This window comes from Daldinia vernicosa, assembly GCF_022497035.1.
Source record: "Daldinia vernicosa strain CBS 139.73 unplaced genomic scaffold F5Y00scaffold_13, whole genome shotgun sequence".
NCBI classification, from domain to species: domain Eukaryota; kingdom Fungi; phylum Ascomycota; class Sordariomycetes; order Xylariales; family Hypoxylaceae; genus Daldinia; species Daldinia vernicosa.
The window spans coordinates 674,829-692,314 of NW_025953929.1; the positions used below are offsets into that span (position 1 = coordinate 674,829).

A 17,486-nucleotide genomic window follows, 5' to 3' on the forward strand; every position below is an offset into this window, starting at 1 on the left:
CCTTATCTATTTAGTAAACAGGTATGATCGAATACCGAGACTGTACTACCTAATGTATCATTTTAGAGTAGGAAGAATTGAATACTGACGCCTCAAATTAGTAATCTCAATGGAACTAACCGTTTATGAACATTCAGTTGACAACCTTGTTCTTTGCACGTAAGAGGTACTTAGGTACTTGAATGTAAGCTTAATGGCAAGGTTTCCCATTCAACGCGTTAAAACACGCTTCGGAAAGTGCCAATTACGCGCATCGTGCAGCCTCCCCACTTCCAACTTTAGATGTACATATCGTCCGACCAACCCCAGATTATCCAACCTCTTTTGTAATTTTCCTTTTTATCTTCTTCATAATTCAATCTTCATAACACACGAAACGAAACCATCAGCCATCAGTATCGGACAAAAAGAAAACATACCTCATTAATTGCACTACCATAAACCTCAGATTTGACATCTTCACTTCTCAATACTCAATTCCCCACCCTTTTTTGGTTGCAGCTATTGGGGGCTTGGAAAGCTCACATTGCGTCATCACGATTGTTTGAACTGAGAGAACTAGATCTCCGGAAACTCCTGATTATTAAATCTGAGGCGTCCTATATTTGGTCCAAGTGGGCCTTGTTTGCATACGACACGTAATATCTATCCACCTATCCCTCGCAGCCATGTCGGCCCCGCGAACAAAACGCCAATTTGCAGGCGCAGCAAGTGATCCCGCCCAGCGACAGATTACCTCGTTCTTCGCCTCCGGTTCGTCGGCATCCGTCTCGCAATATCCCGATACTTCCTTCGCTAGCCATACCAACGCGCGGGCGCACAATACCTCTGATCCTGCTAGTCCCTCTCTTCCTGCGTCGGTTCAAGCAAACCTCCTCTCCGTGGGCATGCGAGTGCGCAAGTCCGTCCCCGAAGGCTACAAGACAGAAAAGTATAGTGCTTTTGCGCTCTGGGACGAGAACAACAACGTCTCTACGGCGACGATGGGCGAGGGACGATCACGCGCTAATGCTATTTCGACGCCGCGGGAACTCCTTCCCTTCTGCGGGATCAATAAGGTCGGCGGTCTTGGAACACAACCGGAGAACACTCAATCATTCTCCACTGCCGCAGCCTACCAGCCATTACTCAGTCTCAACGGTGTGCCTCTCGATGAGATGATGGACGAGGATGTTCCCGGCCTGACGAGCAGCCAGGACTCCGTCGAGAGTGCTGGCCCAGGCATCTCTACTACGCGGACTCGCAAGCGTTCTTATACCGAGGACGAAGATGAGGCGCCCCAAACCCCAGGTCGTCTCAACCTGGACTTCAACCCGGGTGTCTGGAGCGACAGGTTTGACGGCGAGGTCAGCCCGCGGAGCGTGGCGCCCATCGGCTGGGGTGCAAATAACGGCCGGGTCATGGCGACGCCGCGGAAGGCCAAGTTTCGGCAAACCAAGCTATCAGCACACGCCCTAGGCCAAGATAACGTCAGGGTGGTAGGAAGTGCCGACGGCACCGACTTCGAAGAGGCCGATTTCCTGGTCAGAACATCCGACCTGGAATACAGAGATGATTCACGAGGTTGGGAGGTCGAGATGAGCGATGTTTAAGCGTGAACTATACGAATTGTCTTTACCGTGTATTGGATAACGATAAGATACCCAGAAGAGGAGCAAGGCACGAGGAGGGAAACAGGAAATGCGGAGGCAAAGACAGCTAAGTCGAAGCTGTTTGTATTATTTCGGATTGTCATTGGCGGGCCGGCGTTTTTAGCGAAGATTGCATGGGTTAATGGACTACCTGGCATTGAGGAATTTGCTCGTGTTGTACGCGAGTTGTGTTATGCTGCGTCACGTTGCGTACAATTATGTATCATATTGAGGACGATCGATACCTAGAGGAAAGGGGAGAAAGTACAGTACACACCGGGGAACCAGTGCGTAATAGCTGGAGGCGTATCGGCTTATCTCCATAGGAGAGAATAAGGTAGCTTGTAGCATCGCATGAAGAATTGTTACAACATCGACATAGTCTGTCTATACTCGTAATTGGTCTGCGTAGCGTCTTAAGAATTACTAATTACACTAGGTACCTAAGCTTGTATTTATTAATTATCTGGGAAGTAATTATATATTCAACTACAAAACATTTGAGCGAATAGAGCAGCAGTCTGATCATATATCTACGTGCAAGACACCGCATACGCTTTCACCTACTCGACCTGGATCCCTCCAAACGGATCCCGGAACTCCAGGAGGTCGCGCTGTCCGTAGAACTCACCGGCTACAGTAAGGATCATATTCAGGGTAGCGCGCTCGTTGACCTTGGCTCTGCGGAGCTGCTCTGTCTTCGCTTCCTCTTCTTCTGCCGCGAGGGCGAGAAAGGCCTCTTCTTCTAGCGCCGTAGCAGGCAACTCTTCCGCTGGGCTATCACCGTTTTCGTCGGCCGCGGTGCTGTTGAGCTGCTCGAGCAAGCGGGCCTTGGCCCTCTCTATGTCAGCCGTGGGTTCTGTTTGCTGCTGGGGTGCGTCGGATACTTCCCCGTCCTCCTCTTCCTCATCCTGTGAATCTATCTCCATTTCGACGTCTGATAGCTCCGGTTTTATTTCTTCAGATGGTACTTCGGTTCCGACAGGTTCTTTTCCATTGGGGGTATTAGTGTCCGTATCGGATTCAATTTTGATTGTACCGTTGAAAGGGGCAAGCTTGGGCACCCTACCGCCCGGGGGTTGGCCGGGGCCACGATAGTGAGGCTCGGGATCATTGACATCAATGTCGATATCCTCGTAGTCACAGCATTCAACTTGGCTTGTCCCGTCAATGCCTTCGTCGACTTCGACTTCGCCTTGGCTTCCGGCATTACTATCACCAACATCGTAGTGTTCCTTCAGGACTTCCATCTCAGCCAAGCTAACCATGAGCAGGACTGCTCTCTTACCCAGCTCGCGTATCCAACCGATCTCTTGGTAGTCGAGTTCACCTCTCTCGGGAAGACGTGCGAGCAGCGCCCATATCCACCTGCTCGTGCGTTCACGGAGCTCCTGGTTTTTACGTAGGAACTTGCCACCGAGGATAATGCGTATCAGGCGGATAACGCCGTCTTTATGCATTCCGGCGATCTGGGCAGGTAATGGGTCCGTACCCCGGAGCCGGCCAGACCACTTCGCAAACGTATCGGATTTAGGGCCGAACTCGCCCACTTCGGTTGGGTTCGACCTAGGGAGATTATAATATAACAAATGATCCGGCGGGTCTACTAGTAAAACCTGGCGCAGAGCTAGGAACCGTTTCGTGAGAGATAGAAAGTACGCCTCGTAGATCTCGTCAGAATTGCTGTTGCGCGGGCCGCCTTCGCTTGATTCATAATCGCTCGCATCGTCATATCCCAACTCTGGGTCCTCTTGCTCTCCCCCCTCCTCACCGTTGTAATCCTCGTCATAATATTCATCCTCATTTTCATCTTCGTCCTCATCCTCTTCCTCATCCTCATCTTTGTCAAAATAGCCCGGGGGGTACGCGATATAGGCTCCATCATGATAGAATCCTCTAAAGTCTCCTCGGCCGTCTTTATATATGCTGCGGTCGATGGGTTCATTATCGTCGTCTTGCCGGTCTTCTAGATCGTCTGTGGATTGTTGTAGAGCCTTGGGTAGTTGCGGACCAGCTTTACTAGCGACCATAACATGTGGGATTGCGGATGCTTGCACTCTATACTCACCATGTCAGTATTAATCACCTAAAGGAAGCCATGATACCGGTTTAGCTTTGAGAGTCTGGAGATGGAAGTTGTAGTAGAGAATCTTACCGCACAGACTTCAGGTACGCGAGCGCCTCAGCATCATCTTCGCAGTCCAAGTCGCTATCCTCAGGCGGTACAGTTGTCGGGCACTCGGAGTCACCAAACACTGATCGCTGGCCGTATGTTAAATCCGGAAGAATTGATCGTACGGAGCCGGAAAACCGTTGACGACGAAGTTTTCTAGGCAGCTGCTCGCTGTCATTTTCAGCAGTGCGCTTCGACCCCATGGTGGCAACCAGTTTGATTCGGAATGAATGCGCGTACGCGTTGGGTTGGGTTGGGTTGGATTAATTTGATTTGTTTGGAGATGAATTATGCGTGATAAGAATTGGAAGAAGCCTGGTGGATGAGAATGGAAATGGGAATGGGAATGAGAATGTTCAAGGTCGACCAGATAATTGCATATAGAAAAGTACCTAACCTTAGCTCAATAGCGCCCCGCTATTTGTGCCCACTATTTAAGCTTCAGCGCAGGTGTACCAAAAACTGTTAAAGAGCCTGATTTGATATGTAACATTAAAGCCAGTGGTATAAATCTAATTTATTCATAAAACAGACGGTCGAGTTTAAATACTCGTGGTTTAACTGATAAGGGTTTAAAAGAAACTTTTAGCGTTATAATTTAAATAAGAAAGAGGTACATACATAATGTGCATAAAAGGTAGTTAGTCCCTCTTATTCTTCACGGCTAACATTTTTGAATAGGTAACAGGTACTTAACCATCCGGCCTTTCTTATGTGTTTATTATAGGCATTTAATTATAGCGTGAGATTGATATATACTTGAAATCAAGCGTTGATGATGAAATCAGGGTTTGCTTAAAGCTGTATGTTGGTTTTAAGAAAGTGTCATTTTACAAGTACTTATTTCTATCAGTCTTAAAAGAAACAACACCTCCCACGCTTCGAGGCGTATTTTAGATCTAACACTTAATTCTAAGGCCGTATGTGGCTAGCCATTGGTACGCCACGTTAGTAGTATACTACACTTATAGTTTAAGCCTCACAGCCTAATACCATGTTCCGGCTTCACTTGGAAACGTTGGGAGGTTTAGCCTTATAACATATGATATTAGCACGAGGAAATATACCTACCTGAGTGTTATTACAGGAGTAAGGGTACTGTTGAAAATGCTGCAGCTTACCAGGATGTTAGGATGTTAAATTAGTCGCCGTTCTACTGATCTTCTAATACCTCCGATCCCGTGAGACATTACTCGAAGCCTGCTTAACGTCATTTACCACGATCTACGTACTGTTGCCAAGAATGATGAATATGTCTGATAAGAGGTATATAATTCATGGGGCGTTCTTATGGTGCTGAAGAAGTGAGCCGTGTTTATTAATCTAAAGCGGGATCTACTTATAGATCACCGTAAGTAAGCATGGTGGCTGTATTTTAAACGTAAGGGATGAGTGAGGAAGTTGAGATGGTAGTTAATAGGGAGCGTCGTTTATCTAACGTTCTGTAGAAGCTAGCTTGCATATTATGTTGAGCATGAATGAAATTCATCACAAAATTACCTTCCCTTGCAGCTAATCATCGCTGATCCATAGGTAAAAGAGCGAACCATATCCATCCTTCGATATCCTCTACGCTCGAAGCCGCTAGAAGGAAAGCAGTGGAAAGATGTGTTACTTGCGTACTAATGAAAGGAACGATTCGGCGCCGATTACCATCTCCTTTTCCTTCATGCTACCCGATCTCACACTGATACCTTTACTTGAGGTACCTACTCAGGATACGAATGCCCTCTTCCTAAACTGTACTTCTGGGCCTTCCCTGGCTGAACCAAATATATCCTTCAACTGTAGCTGGTTTTTATTCCTTGCTCCCCACCCCATCGCAGGACTACCGCCTCCAACGGTGGATCCGGGAACTCGTCTTACATCTAGTTGGTATAGTAGCCGAGCGATCGTGATATAGATACTCGCCATGGCTAGATTCTGCCCGACACAATTGCCCAGACCGGAGATGAAGGGGTGGAAACAGGATTTTGCCTGCGCGATGGTCTCTTGAGTCACCCCGGCCGATTCGTCTAAGATCCAACGCTCGGGCCGGAATACCTCAGGGTCTCCGTAAATTTCCTGGTTACGCGTGAGGGCCCAAGGAACATTTCCCACGATAGTGCCTTCGGGATAGTACTCTCCTTTAATCGTTAGGCCACCATTCAGTACCTCTCGGGGAAGGTCACTTGGTAGTGAGGGATTAAGGCGCATCCCCTCGTCGATACAAGCCCTTAGATAAGTGCATCCCAGAAGCTTCGGTCCATAGACGATATCCTCTGCTGATTCGAATGTTGATAGTATCTCGTCCACGAGCTTCTGCTGTCGTCGGGGATCGCCAGTGAGACAGAAAATTATACCACAAATAGCGGTAGCGGTCGTATCAGATCCCGCGACCAAAAGCTGAGTAGTTTCTCCTCGTAGAGTGGCATCGTCATAAGCGGGACCGCCCGTCTCGGGATCTTTCGCTTCGTATAAGAAGTGGAACGTATCTTGACGCTGCTGAGCTTCAGGCTTTTCCGCTTGCTCTTTTTGTAGAGCAATACGATTAGTGACGCTATTGTTGATAAATTGAGTAAACTTTTGAACACCTGGTGGGGTTACGATTTCGAGGAGATAGTCGAATCCGTAAGGCCTCATCGAATTGAGGAATTTAAAAAAGGGGGCACGGCCCATCTTTTCATATTATTAGCACTACCCCCCATCGAAACTACAGGGAGTGAGGTATGAGGTAGAAATGCATACCATGTAGGTGAATCGAAACCATTGAAACATATAGAATGGTGTTAATTTCATAAGATTATCCTCGGGCTCTTTAATGTCAAAAGACACCCCGAGGCTAAGATCGCCCATAATGTCAAAAGTAAGAGAGTCAGTTCTCTTCGAAAAGTTCACGGGAGAAGACCACTCGGTAGCTATCTCGTTGTCTTCTGTCATGAGTTGGACCCAGCGTTCAACGTGCTTAATGATGAACTTCGAAGCCGCGCGTATGGACTTCTCACTAAGAAGAATGGGGTTGAGGCGTTTACGCCTCCGCGCATGTTCAGCGACGTCAATTGTAGTCACAACCATGGACTCGTGCCTGTTCCTTTGGAACGTTTTGTAGAAAGGGGCCCGCTGCACATTTGACTTCATATTATAGATGTCGGCGTATGACTGAGGATCGCAAAACAATACCACGCCAGGCTCAGAACGAATCCTATCGCCGTAGATTTGGAACAGCTGCCATAGCCAAACATGGCGGTCGCCGCGGCAAGCATGATACCACGAAGGAAACCCGCTTATTCGACTCCAGAATGGACCAGGGACATGGGCTAGAGGGTGGAAGAACAGGTTATAGCAGGCTTTTATGAGGAACTAGAGCCCAATATTTCAGTTAGTACTGTAATATTGCCGTAGTTGATGGATTTCGTAACAAAATCAATAAGACGAACCAAAAGGGGCCCCGACAAAAAGAACACCAGCAACCACTCTGATAAGCTTGAGCTATTTAGAGAGAGGCCAAACATGATAAGTTAAATGGAACAAATAGCCGTTTCGCCTTGCAAATAGTTAGGGTGGTATTTTGAGATTTACTTGTAATGATAAGAGTAGATACGAAAACCTCATCATTGTAGTAATATAGGAAAGATAGATATATATATTCACATCTGCCAATACAACGGTAGAATGGATCCCGCAGACTGCTCCCCTATCTGTCATATTCTTCTCGTGTGTATGACAATATGAGGTGTCGGATGTTGACTTAGATTAGGTACTTTTAAGACTTTCTATCCAAACTGAAAGAAAAAGCAAATTCTAAAGGTTTCAATATTCGAACTAGAAACTCATCCTATTCATGGAGAAAAACGCCACCTTAGCTACAAGCCAATCTAATACAAGGCCGCGACCACTACCCTAGCTCCATATTTCTAGAGATAGAGGGTTGTATTACCACAAGAATGGTACTTGATACGCATTTTCACGTCATAGGCAAGTAACTATTATATGCATAACATACGTCTTATCATAAATGTCTTAAACTATGTAAAGTTGGAACTCCGCGGATAATCTAGACTCGTAAAGCTTGCCATGTCGAGTAGGTAGTATACGCATCTAGCACTGGATTCGTTTGAAACTTCCCATTATGTTATGTTAGTGAATATATTCCGAAGACACTTAGTAGTAGAGTACGATTGTTAAGATCAATTACCCCACAACGGCCACACCTTACAACGGCTATAGATTTCCCATATAAAATCGTTAAAATTGCATATTTATAATTAATTGAATAAAATAGATATAAATAATCGGTTAAATGTTTTAAAATAGTAATTTAAATTTATAATTAAATATAAAATTAGAAAAATTTTTTTAATTTTATTAAATTAAATATAAAATGTTTTAAAATATTTTAATATTTTATATAAAAATAAAAAAATTTTTTTTTTTAAAAATTGTTATTTTTAAAAAATTAAAACTATTAATTGATTTGAAAAAATATTTTAATTATAAAAATATTTTTTTTTATTTTTTTAAAAAATGCTTTTTTATTAATATTTAATAATTAAAATTTAAAGAATTTTAAAAATTAATAATTAAATGGGGAAAATGAATTACGTGATAAAAGTTGAAAATTTAAAATTTTTATAATTTTTACTATATAAAACCATTTTTATTTATTTTATAAGTATTTTATTTATAATATAATCATCTTTAATAGATTTAATAATAATTTATATATAAAAATGTTATATCTTTTTTAACCTTTAATATTTCATTTTATATAGCACGTTGATTTTTTTCAATTTTATGTTTGATTATAGAATTAAACCGCCATTTTAAAATAGCTGGCCGATTGTTTTTATCTATTTTAGTTAATTAGTTATGAATATGCGATTTTGACGATTTTATATGGGAAATTTATGGCTGTTGTGGGGTGTGGCCGTTGTGGGGTGATTGATCTTACCTAATGAAACCCCTTCCGGAGTGTTCTATCCGGACTGTTGTGGACTCGGTAGTGCCTCTAGTAATATCGAAGGCTGCCTATTTTGGTATAAAAGCCACAATATTCATATAGATTAAACCCTTAATCAGTAATCAGATTGGCTAAGAGTACCTCCATGTTCATTGGTTTCTCGATTCTGTCATATTTTTATGTGGCTGCAACATGTGGTGCAGTTCCAAACCATCACATCAACCTCCTTTATCTTGTGAAACCTTACCATCCTCGTAAGTCGTGAATAGCCGGTAGTCAAATAGCTTACACATATCTTTACGTAGATTACACAGGATATTAAGCTCAAACCACGGGTGCGAACTTCAAAAACCATTTGGATTTCCAGGCTATGTCGAATTAGACAATTTCATTAGAAGTGAACTTGCCGTTACATTACCCAAGCTATCATGGGCATCAAACGCATTGAAATGAAAACTGCGTAACAGTTAAGTAAATGCCCCAAATGATATAAGGGCCTAGTATAAGAAGAAGAAATGCCCGATCCGGGGCTGAAAGACAATCTTGAATCTCGATTCATGGGTCTTAAAAGAGTGACTTGCAGGACGATCTTAGGACTTTAATTCGGTACCAGCGCGTACGATATTTCTTTTGGTCGCGCAAGATTGGCACGGGATTGTTACTTATTAGAGATAACATGTTTAAGTAACTACGTCGATGAGCATAAAACAACTATAAGCTGCACGGGTGTAACGTGATAGATGATACTAATATATAATTGGCTATATGAATGCAGTTATATTTGTACCGAAGCTCTTGGTTTTATTACGTAGCTATTTTCAAAGTAGGTATCAATCAATACTGTCCTTTCAGTCCCTTTGCGAGGTTGTAGTTGAATTCGACGACATACCAATGTGTTCACCTAATCTCAATTGTTTTATATAATGGAAAAAGTCGTAAAAGCTCGCTTATTTGACTTGTTGGTTTTCTAAGTGACTACTTGTACCTATTAAAAACTTAGGCCTTGTCAAATCGTGTAATACCTAGTATGAAATTCCACTTTAAAAATTTCTTGGTAAGATATATTCTGTCCGTCAGGATTATTAACGAGACATACATATATAAGGAAGGATACTTCCCGTATTAGCCACGGGCTTCCATAGCTTATGTAAAACTTCCCTAAGAACCAATTTTGTGTTGTGGGTTTATCTTGTGATACCATCACAGAAGCTTATCTCTTAAAACGAAGAGACGATACCTTTGGTAGGTGTCTATGTAATTTAGGCGGAGAAATTATAAACAACATGGCGTTTAGATCGTGTTAATAATCTGCATATGTAGGATAAGTAAATGCGTCTTCGCGATAAGGGGTCATGAATACCAAGATGCGCTCAAGTTCGTGCGTGCAATTGATTAAGATGGTAGTATGTTAAAGAAATTAAAGATAATGATAGATACCTTAGGTGCCTAAATAAATGCTGCCTAAAACAGGTACTTGGATACTCCGATATCTTTAAGTTGATAGCTGTGCGACAACGACGTTTGCAGTTTGCAGCTTCTACGGCAAAGAACAACAATCAACCCCGCCGTACCGCTACTGCAGAATCTGAAGAAAAACAATCACAGCCACCGCAGCTGCCACTATTTACTTGGGGTAAACTTAATATACATAATATTCTCAACCGACCTCATTCTCCACAGGCTGGCCCCGTAGTTCCCATTTTTCACCCCATACACTACCTACTCTCTGCCTTGCTAACCCTCTTAACCTTCGCGTACGTCATAAGCCATGTCTACGCACGGAAGCTATATTCCTCCCTTTCGCCGTGGAGATTCACAGGCAACCGGCGTTACACCTGATACGTCGGAGTCATCTACCCTCCCTCCCAACCACTCATCGTCGCATCAACCTTACAATAACGAAGGCAGTAGAGGTGATATGAGTGGTCGAGGATTCCGCGGAGGACGAGATCGTGGGGGACGCGGCCGTGGCCGTGGTCGCGGAAGAGGTACCTATAGCAACCCGTTTTCCCCAGGTCACAACCAACAGCACCAAGGCCAATTCGACGATGCCGACTTCTACGATCAACGCGCAATTGCGAAGTATTTCGGTGGTGAGGAGGGACTTGAAGCCCTTCCAAACTATAACTCAAGCACCTTCCACAACTCTAAGGAGCATCCAGACCAGTTGTCTTACATGCTGCTCTTCACCAACGCTAACCCCCGCTGGCCTGGTGACCGTATCGTATTTGCTAAATCTAAGCTTACTTTGTTACCCGAGTACAGCTCAAAGAAGGCGGAGTACGGGGAGTGGCCAATCCCCAAGCAGCCTGAGGAGTCCCAAGATATCCACGCAACTACGGATAAGATTCCTACGGAAGAGGCATCTCAGTCTACTACTCAGGACAACGAAGCTGGCCACGTTACGGCTGCTATTGAATCATTATCCGTCACCGACGAGGAGACAACAAGGGCTACTACGTCCTCGGATGCAAGCCAGACAGATGAGGTACCTGTTACGGAAACATCGTCTAGTTCGAGCAGCCGCATGAAGTTCAGCGACGTTCGTAACCTACCGCCTGAGGAACAAGAGCGTATAGTGGAGGAGCAGAAGCAACAACGCCGCCTAAAGCTTCACCAGCGACAGGTACCTGGCTTTCCCACCATCCCACCTATCGATTACGTCCCGTCTGTGCACGCGCCTGTTGCCGTGTTTGAAGAGCGTCGCTCCTACGACTACGGCCGCGGCGCGCGATTCGTTTTCTCAGGTTGGTACCGTATTGCGCGCGTCAACGTGCTAGCGCCGCACTCGGCAGAGCTCGTACGCATGCAGGAGCAAAAGTGGGAGCGTCGCGACCGCTATGGCAACGTTATCCCCAGCAAGTCTCGTGACGTCTCGGCGTGGAATGCATCACTTAAAATAGAGTGGGCAGTCGTTAAGTTTGAGAAGATTGGCGACGAGGAGGCGCCTGCTACCCCTGCTATTGAGAAGTTACCCAAACCTGGACTTGAAAACGCTGCTGAGGCGGCTGGTGGACGTAAAGGCGAGAGTGAGGGCAAGGTGGATAAAGACTTAAAGGAAAATGTGAGAGCGAAAGAAGATACGGGCGGAAAGATGGATGTGGCATCCGTCGCCGCAGGTGGGAGTGAAAAGGAACTGCCCGCGGAGAATGTCTACGCAAAAGAATCAGACAAGCAGCCGGAAGTGGTCAAGGCAGGGACCGGCGAAGGAATTCAAAATGGGATTTAGGGTCGGGAAAAGGCTTCTACTTCAACACAGCTAGGTGACACATAGAGGACTGGAGAACATATTCCCTGTTCTTTCGGGGTGTTGCGAGGTATGATATTTCTACGCTTATCGCATTTTCTGGCGTTTGCTTAGGCACTGATACTTTAAAATAATGCATGATGGCGTTACGACTTGATTATGATTTAAAATGGCTAGATACCTGTCTGTTGACACGATACTAATTGACATATTGTACCCATGGCACAACTTTCATTAGTTAGCCTACTATTTTAAGTGACCGAGATTGAATTTGCCCATAGGATAAAAAGGGGGCGGGGCGGTGCTTTCATAATCGTTAAGTAAAGGTCAATTATTTCATTATTTCATTCATTTTTTACTTTTATTAGAAGCTATCTCGTCAAGCGAAGCCTAACGTCGACACCTAGCCTTTAATCCTCGAGGCTTATCGAGAGATTAAACAAGGCTTTACACATACTTAGACAAGAACTTCAGCACAGTCTCGTAGCCTCGGATGTACTCGGCCCTGACGCGCTCGTTCTCCAGGTCGGAGCGGGCGGCCATCCATCCGTGGATCTGGTCGCCGAAGATCTCGACGTGCTTGGGGACCTTGAGGTTCTGCTCGAACTTCTTGACGTCCTCCGGGGGCTCGTCTTTGGATGCTAGCAGCGCCAGAGGCACCTTGATCTTCTCGGCGTCGGCGGGGTCGACCATCGCCGGGTGCGCCTCCACGCCTGCCCTGAAGACGGTGTCGGGCTGGGAAAGTACGAGAGATACGACTTTGCCTCCCCAGCAGAACTGCGGATGGATGGTGATGTTAGTTAACCACGATCTAAGAAATTTTGGGAAAGAAAGGAAAAAAAAGGAGAGAGGCAGGGAGGGAGGGAGGGAGAAGGGGATAGATAGTTCTTACCCCGAGAATGGCCCAGCTCTTAATCTCGGGGTACTTGGCCTTGACGACGGCGACGTAATCCGGGACCTTGGCGGCGACGCTAGGCGGGGAGTTCTTCTGGAAGAAGGCGGCGAGGTTCTTCTGCTTGTCCTCGGTGTCGGGGGGGAACCACTCGAGGGGCGCGGGCTCGCCGTGGAACCAGTCCGGGATGAAGACCCGGTACTGCTGCGAGCGGTCCGAGGTCGCGAGGATGTCGGCGCCTTGCAGGGTCTGCGGGTAGAAGCCGAAGATGTCGAAGATGGTGATTATGCCTTTGGTGGCTTGCTTGGGGCCGGTGACGTCTGAGGCGTTTGGGGGGGTTACGGTTAGTAGGTGTATGTAGGTAGGTAGGTAGGTTGGAGGCAGAGAATATGTATAGCTGACTTACATGATTTGTAGCCTCCGAGCTCCTCGTATGTGCCCTTCGCGGCGTAGTCCTTGGCCACCACGGGGGGGATGTTGCAGCAGGCCTCGGAGTGGCCGTGTTGAGCTGGCATGGTCGACATCTTGCAGGTGTGGTGCTTAGGAGGCAATTGCTTGAGAATGTCTTGATTTCGGGTCGATTGCTGTGCAGCGAAGCTTCTAGACTGAAGAGAGGTTGGCGGCGTTGAGGAATTGGGGTTGGAATTGGAAAGGGAGGATGGCGGAGGAGTTTGAGAACTAGTTGATGATGGCGGAGAAGCAAAGCCTGATGATGCGACGGCAACAGCTCTTCGGGATCCGGGAAGATGCCTTGATAGCGACATGTGAGGGGTTTTACTAGGTACGCAGAGCTTCTATGTAATTGTACAGTTTGAAATGCACGTAATTATACGGAATTAATTATATAATTTGCATGCATATATGTACCTAATGTATTATACCGTAAAATACCTACCTAATCTAACACCAAATATTCTCATTTTTAGCTATTGATGATCTCAATGCATCGGCCGTTGTATGTAACGGGTGAGGGGTAGCTTTTCAATGATGATGCTATGGAAGACGTGGGGTAAGTTCTATGTACTACTAACCATGATGTCATATATCATAAAACTTATCGGAAGCCGCCGACTACGGACGGCACCCCCATGCCAGATATAGGTTAGCTGCATTCCGTTTGGGGATCGGCAGCTCCTAGAACGTTCTAGCGTTTAATTTAGAATCTTACCGTGTTAAAGTGCGGGATTGCAAAGCCGTAGGGCTGAAGGCCCCTTTTTTTGATCTATTCAAACAAACGGGCAAGCCTCATCTTCCCGTCCTTGGGGACGGAATTTTGCGATAGTCTTTACTCTCTATACGTTGTCTACGTAATCCCTTAACATGAAGCGCTATACATATGTAGTATACTAGATGATCTAGCAACTATATCTAACGCTACGAATTATAAAGTCAGTAAGGGGTCCGTACCCCTATTTTCAAATAGTTGGAAATTCGGGTTTCATTAGAAAATTCGTTAGTGACCTAGCTGCAAGCAATAATCTTCCTAATGCCTCCATCAATTTTCCTTTACCCATTTTAAGACCAGCCTTATCCTTTCGGTCTCGTTTCAAGCCACCCTCCTTTGCTTTATTTCTTTTGCCATCCTTCTTGTTCGTGGCTGCTCGCCCAGTCGCTTGCAGTCATTTTGCGGATGGTTGCGAATACAAGTCGGACCACTGCATCAAATGAAATATCAGCTATTTGCTTAATGTTCAAGGGGGTTGAAAAATACAGATTCGATAAAAAGAACAGGTCCAACAAATATGGGCATTTTATTTATTTCGGACAGGGGTAGCGTAGTCGCCGCCGAGATAGGAAATCAGATAGAATGATTGTACGGAAGTTTACTTACTGTACTGTTCATCTTGTAACTTGAGTCGAGCAATTGCCTCCGTTTCGGGAAACCAGAAAGTCGAAAACTTATTTCGATCCTCTTCTTCCGTCATACGACTCTCGTCGCGTTTAGTATCCCCCAGGGGCTTCGCCGCATACCAGTAGATATGCCTCCAGGCACCGGTAGCGGGATCGGGGTCTAATACATATTGATGTTTTGCTTTAGGACACGAAAATACGGAAGTTCGCGCGGTGGTAGGTAGGGAAGAGAGAAGAGTGAGGGAGGGGGGTTAGGAAATACAAGGAATTGTATGAGCTGTTTGACAACGTACTGCCAATGGTAAGTTAGCAAAATCGATACTAACACAGTACGGCAGGTATAAAAATCAGGGAATCGCGGAGATGTCATATTGCGCACCATTCACTACCACCAACGGCCTCACTGCAGAGGGCCTCTGTAATACCCGTGAGCTTATCCTCGAGACCATATTTGGTTACTCGGGTGGTGGTCTCGACCGGGGCCAGCCTCGGTGGCGTCGATCTGGACCCAAATCTAAGCCGCAATGGTTGAACGGCAACTCCGGTCTCTTCGGATGTCTCGCGCAGGGCTGCTTCGAGGTTTCCCTCGTCGAAATTCTTGCGCCCCTTAGGTAATTGATATATGCCGATGTTCTTGTTATAGACTACCAATACCATGGGCCGTGTCGAATCCGCCTGGTCAACTGTGACTGTTCCACAGCTGACAAGCATTTCATCTGCCTGGTAGAAACGGCCCTCCTTTTGGATCTTCCCCCATACCCGGTCGTCTTTCCAATCGACACTATGACCCGGGTCTTCCTTTGTCCAGAGTTCTCGCCTCGCGAGTTCCATGAACTTTCGGAATAACTTACAAGTCTTTGTGGGTTCAGTTTTCACAAGCCGTGTAGCAACATTCTTTACGGCTACTGGCCGGTTTGGTTTCTCGTGGGTTCCCTGTGCCATTATAGCCGAGAGGACGTATAAAACGTTATCTTTTAGAAAAGATTCAGCGGAAGTGGTATGATGCGTAGTTATCTGAAACAGTTTCTGGATTTTCCTGAGGAGCCTGACTATAACAGCTGGATAGGGATGTTCTGATATTTAATGTGCCATGGAGAAGAAGTCTTCTTATCATACTAGCCATATCCCGCAGCCATATCCCGCCCAATTTAAGGCAATTGGTAGTGTCCGATGCGGCTCGCGCACCGTATCCATGATCAAGATTAGCATTGCCGCCAGAGCCTTTGGGTTCGCAAGCTTTGCTCCATTCGGAGACTAGATGTTGTATCCCCTACACTTCCTATCATAATGATCTGCAAAATCGGTCAGAGAAATGAGATAGGTCATCTCTGGTTCCCCGTGGGACCAACCACAGCGGGCATTTCGATCTGAAAGCCAGAATATTCCGGTTCAATCGAGAGTGCCCGAGGCGTCAAATAACCAAGGAGTTGGGATAAGCCCAGGAGCTTATTCGTGGAAACTGAAGCCTCCAACTGGGTTCCCGACAAACCTAGCCTCAATGGCTATCTTTTCCGAGTGGGATCCTTCATGCCATCAACGTCATGCATAAGTTCCCTGCATAACGCGTGGAAGACTTTCAGGTGAGTCGAATCTGCGATCGCCGGTCAGGCTTGACGCACTCCGCGGGAGCCCGCTGCGATTACCCACCCTCACGTAAGGGATAAGGGAGAGTAGCTTAGGTGGCAGAACCCCGAGCATGTGTGTGTATCTTTAGACTGGCGTTCCCTCATCCCTGGAACTCCGGAGTACAGAAGTAAGAAGGCAACGCGTGACCGCCGCGGCTTCTGGGACGTGCCTGCATCGACTTCTTGACCGACTCAGAAGATAAGGAACCACAGACCCCTATTCGACGCCGCATGACCCGCAGGTTGATCAGTCGTCCCCCTTGGATTTGCCGAGTCGTACGAAGGTGAGGATGACAATGTCGCCGAAACGTCGGCCATTGGGCTGCTACTGCACGGCTACCAAGACGAGATCAACGGTATCATGGAGATGTAAGAATTCCCAATTCCCATAATTCTAGTTCACTGCTGTGCGAGGAACACAACTCCATTTTAGCAGGGGTGATTCAAGTCAATGGCGGTTCAGCGCCCGTTTATATTAGCCAGTCCCTTCACCAGTATCCACTTTATCGCATCGTCAGGATCCCGTCACGATGGGTCATCCTCTATGATGTTAGACTTCCCTGCATATGCTACCAGAAGAAACACAATTATGGCCCTCTGCTATGACAAATCCTCTATTTTCTCGCCCCTCTGGCAGAACCGCAACGTTGGGACTGCCGCGAAAACGATGAACTGTGTCTCGTTGTATTGACAAGGGCACCCCAAACCCTAGTGGTTGACACACACCTCTTGGGCTCTACTTCACCACATATATGCCAGGGTTTGATGCCTAACCCGAACCGGGATTCACACCGTCAGAAGCCAAAAGGAGATACAGAAAGTTCGGACGCTTCTGGACAACCTTATCGACTATTAGTTATTAGGAAGTCCAAATAACATTCTGATAGTCCAGACTAAGGAAATGTGCATATGGACAAGGCACCCAATCGCTTGTATAACCGGGGCTTAGTCCGACCCGAATCCGGGGTACTTGACGGGAAAAAAGCAAAATACGAAACTTAACAGAACGTATGGCTTGAGCTTTTCAGCTGTCTTGTTCGCGATAACTTGTGATGTATCGCAATGGTGGAGCCGTGGTTGTTCAGGTCGAGGGTGGATCATCGCCGGGAATATCCACACCGGTCAGTA

The 17,486-nt window shown here is 46.1% G+C and overlaps 6 protein-coding genes across 6 annotated transcripts; 2 read left to right on the forward strand and 4 right to left on the reverse strand.

Moving 5' to 3' along the window:
* The first annotated feature begins 276 nt into the window (after positions 1 to 276).
* F5Y00DRAFT_232246 (ribonucleotide reductase inhibitor-domain-containing protein) lies at positions 277 to 2,006 on the forward strand. Its single transcript, XM_048007143.1, has one exon. It carries the CDS (start codon positions 669 to 671, stop codon positions 1,590 to 1,592), a length of 924 nt encoding a protein of 307 aa, XP_047866798.1. The 5' UTR covers positions 277 to 668; the 3' UTR covers positions 1,593 to 2,006.
* A 60-nt stretch (positions 2,007 to 2,066) lies between these two features.
* Positions 2,067 to 4,176, reverse strand: F5Y00DRAFT_232248 (uncharacterized protein). Its single transcript, XM_048007144.1, has 2 exons — positions 3,787 to 4,176; positions 2,067 to 3,717 (listed from the first exon to the last, which is right to left on the reverse strand). Exon 2 carries the CDS (start codon positions 3,659 to 3,661, stop codon positions 2,195 to 2,197), a length of 1,467 nt encoding a protein of 488 aa, XP_047866799.1. The 5' UTR covers positions 3,662 to 3,717; positions 3,787 to 4,176; the 3' UTR covers positions 2,067 to 2,194.
* Positions 4,177 to 5,517: 1,341 nt separating this feature from the next.
* Positions 5,518 to 7,335, reverse strand: F5Y00DRAFT_268243 (cytochrome P450 monooxygenase-like protein; the record flags this gene model as incomplete). Its single annotated transcript, XM_048012220.1, has 3 exons — positions 7,221 to 7,335; positions 6,532 to 7,143; positions 5,518 to 6,462 (listed from the first exon to the last, which is right to left on the reverse strand). Exons 1-3 carry the CDS (start codon positions 7,293 to 7,295, stop codon positions 5,518 to 5,520), a joined length of 1,632 nt encoding a protein of 543 aa, XP_047866800.1. The 5' UTR covers positions 7,296 to 7,335.
* Positions 7,336 to 10,199: 2,864 nt separating this feature from the next.
* Positions 10,200 to 12,208, forward strand: F5Y00DRAFT_232251 (uncharacterized protein). The gene has a single exon (XM_048007145.1). The coding sequence runs from the start codon at positions 10,512 to 10,514 to the stop codon at positions 11,970 to 11,972; it is 1,461 nt and encodes a 486-aa protein (XP_047866801.1). The 5' UTR covers positions 10,200 to 10,511; the 3' UTR covers positions 11,973 to 12,208.
* Positions 12,209 to 12,295: 87 nt separating this feature from the next.
* On the reverse strand, positions 12,296 to 13,873 carry F5Y00DRAFT_30551 (Alpha/Beta hydrolase protein). The gene is made up of 3 exons (XM_048013459.1): positions 13,289 to 13,873; positions 12,883 to 13,202; positions 12,296 to 12,767 (listed from the first exon to the last, which is right to left on the reverse strand). The coding sequence occupies exons 1-3, from the start codon at positions 13,644 to 13,646 to the stop codon at positions 12,438 to 12,440; spliced, it is 1,008 nt and encodes a 335-aa protein (XP_047866802.1). The 5' UTR covers positions 13,647 to 13,873; the 3' UTR covers positions 12,296 to 12,437.
* A 575-nt stretch (positions 13,874 to 14,448) lies between these two features.
* On the reverse strand, positions 14,449 to 15,675 carry F5Y00DRAFT_260324 (uncharacterized protein; the record flags this gene model as incomplete). The annotated part of the gene is made up of 3 exons (XM_048011000.1): positions 14,449 to 14,537; positions 14,714 to 14,893; positions 15,120 to 15,675. 3 exons carry the CDS (start codon positions 15,673 to 15,675, stop codon positions 14,449 to 14,451), a joined length of 825 nt encoding a protein of 274 aa, XP_047866803.1.
* Positions 15,676 to 17,486: the final 1,811 nt, after the last annotated feature.

Bases quoted from the DNA above. Each gene is read 5' to 3' on its own strand.
- F5Y00DRAFT_232246 (XM_048007143.1), top strand. From the start codon at position 669: ATGTCGGCCCCGCGAACAAAACGCCAATTTGCAGGCGCAGCAAGTGAT.
- F5Y00DRAFT_232248 (XM_048007144.1), bottom strand. From the start codon at position 3,661: ATGGTCGCTAGTAAAGCTGGTCCGCAACTACCCAAGGCTCTACAACAA.
- F5Y00DRAFT_232251 (XM_048007145.1), top strand. From the start codon at position 10,512: ATGTCTACGCACGGAAGCTATATTCCTCCCTTTCGCCGTGGAGATTCA.
- F5Y00DRAFT_30551 (XM_048013459.1), bottom strand. From the start codon at position 13,646: ATGTCGCTATCAAGGCATCTTCCCGGATCCCGAAGAGCTGTTGCCGTC. The intron at 13,203-13,288 runs GTAAGTCAGCTA...CAAACGCCTCAG, and splicing joins GCTCGGAGGCTACAAATCAT to ACGTCACCGGCCCCAAGCAA. The intron at 12,768-12,882 runs GTAAGAACTATC...ATCCATCCGCAG, and splicing joins AGAGCTGGGCCATTCTCGGG to TTCTGCTGGGGAGGCAAAGT.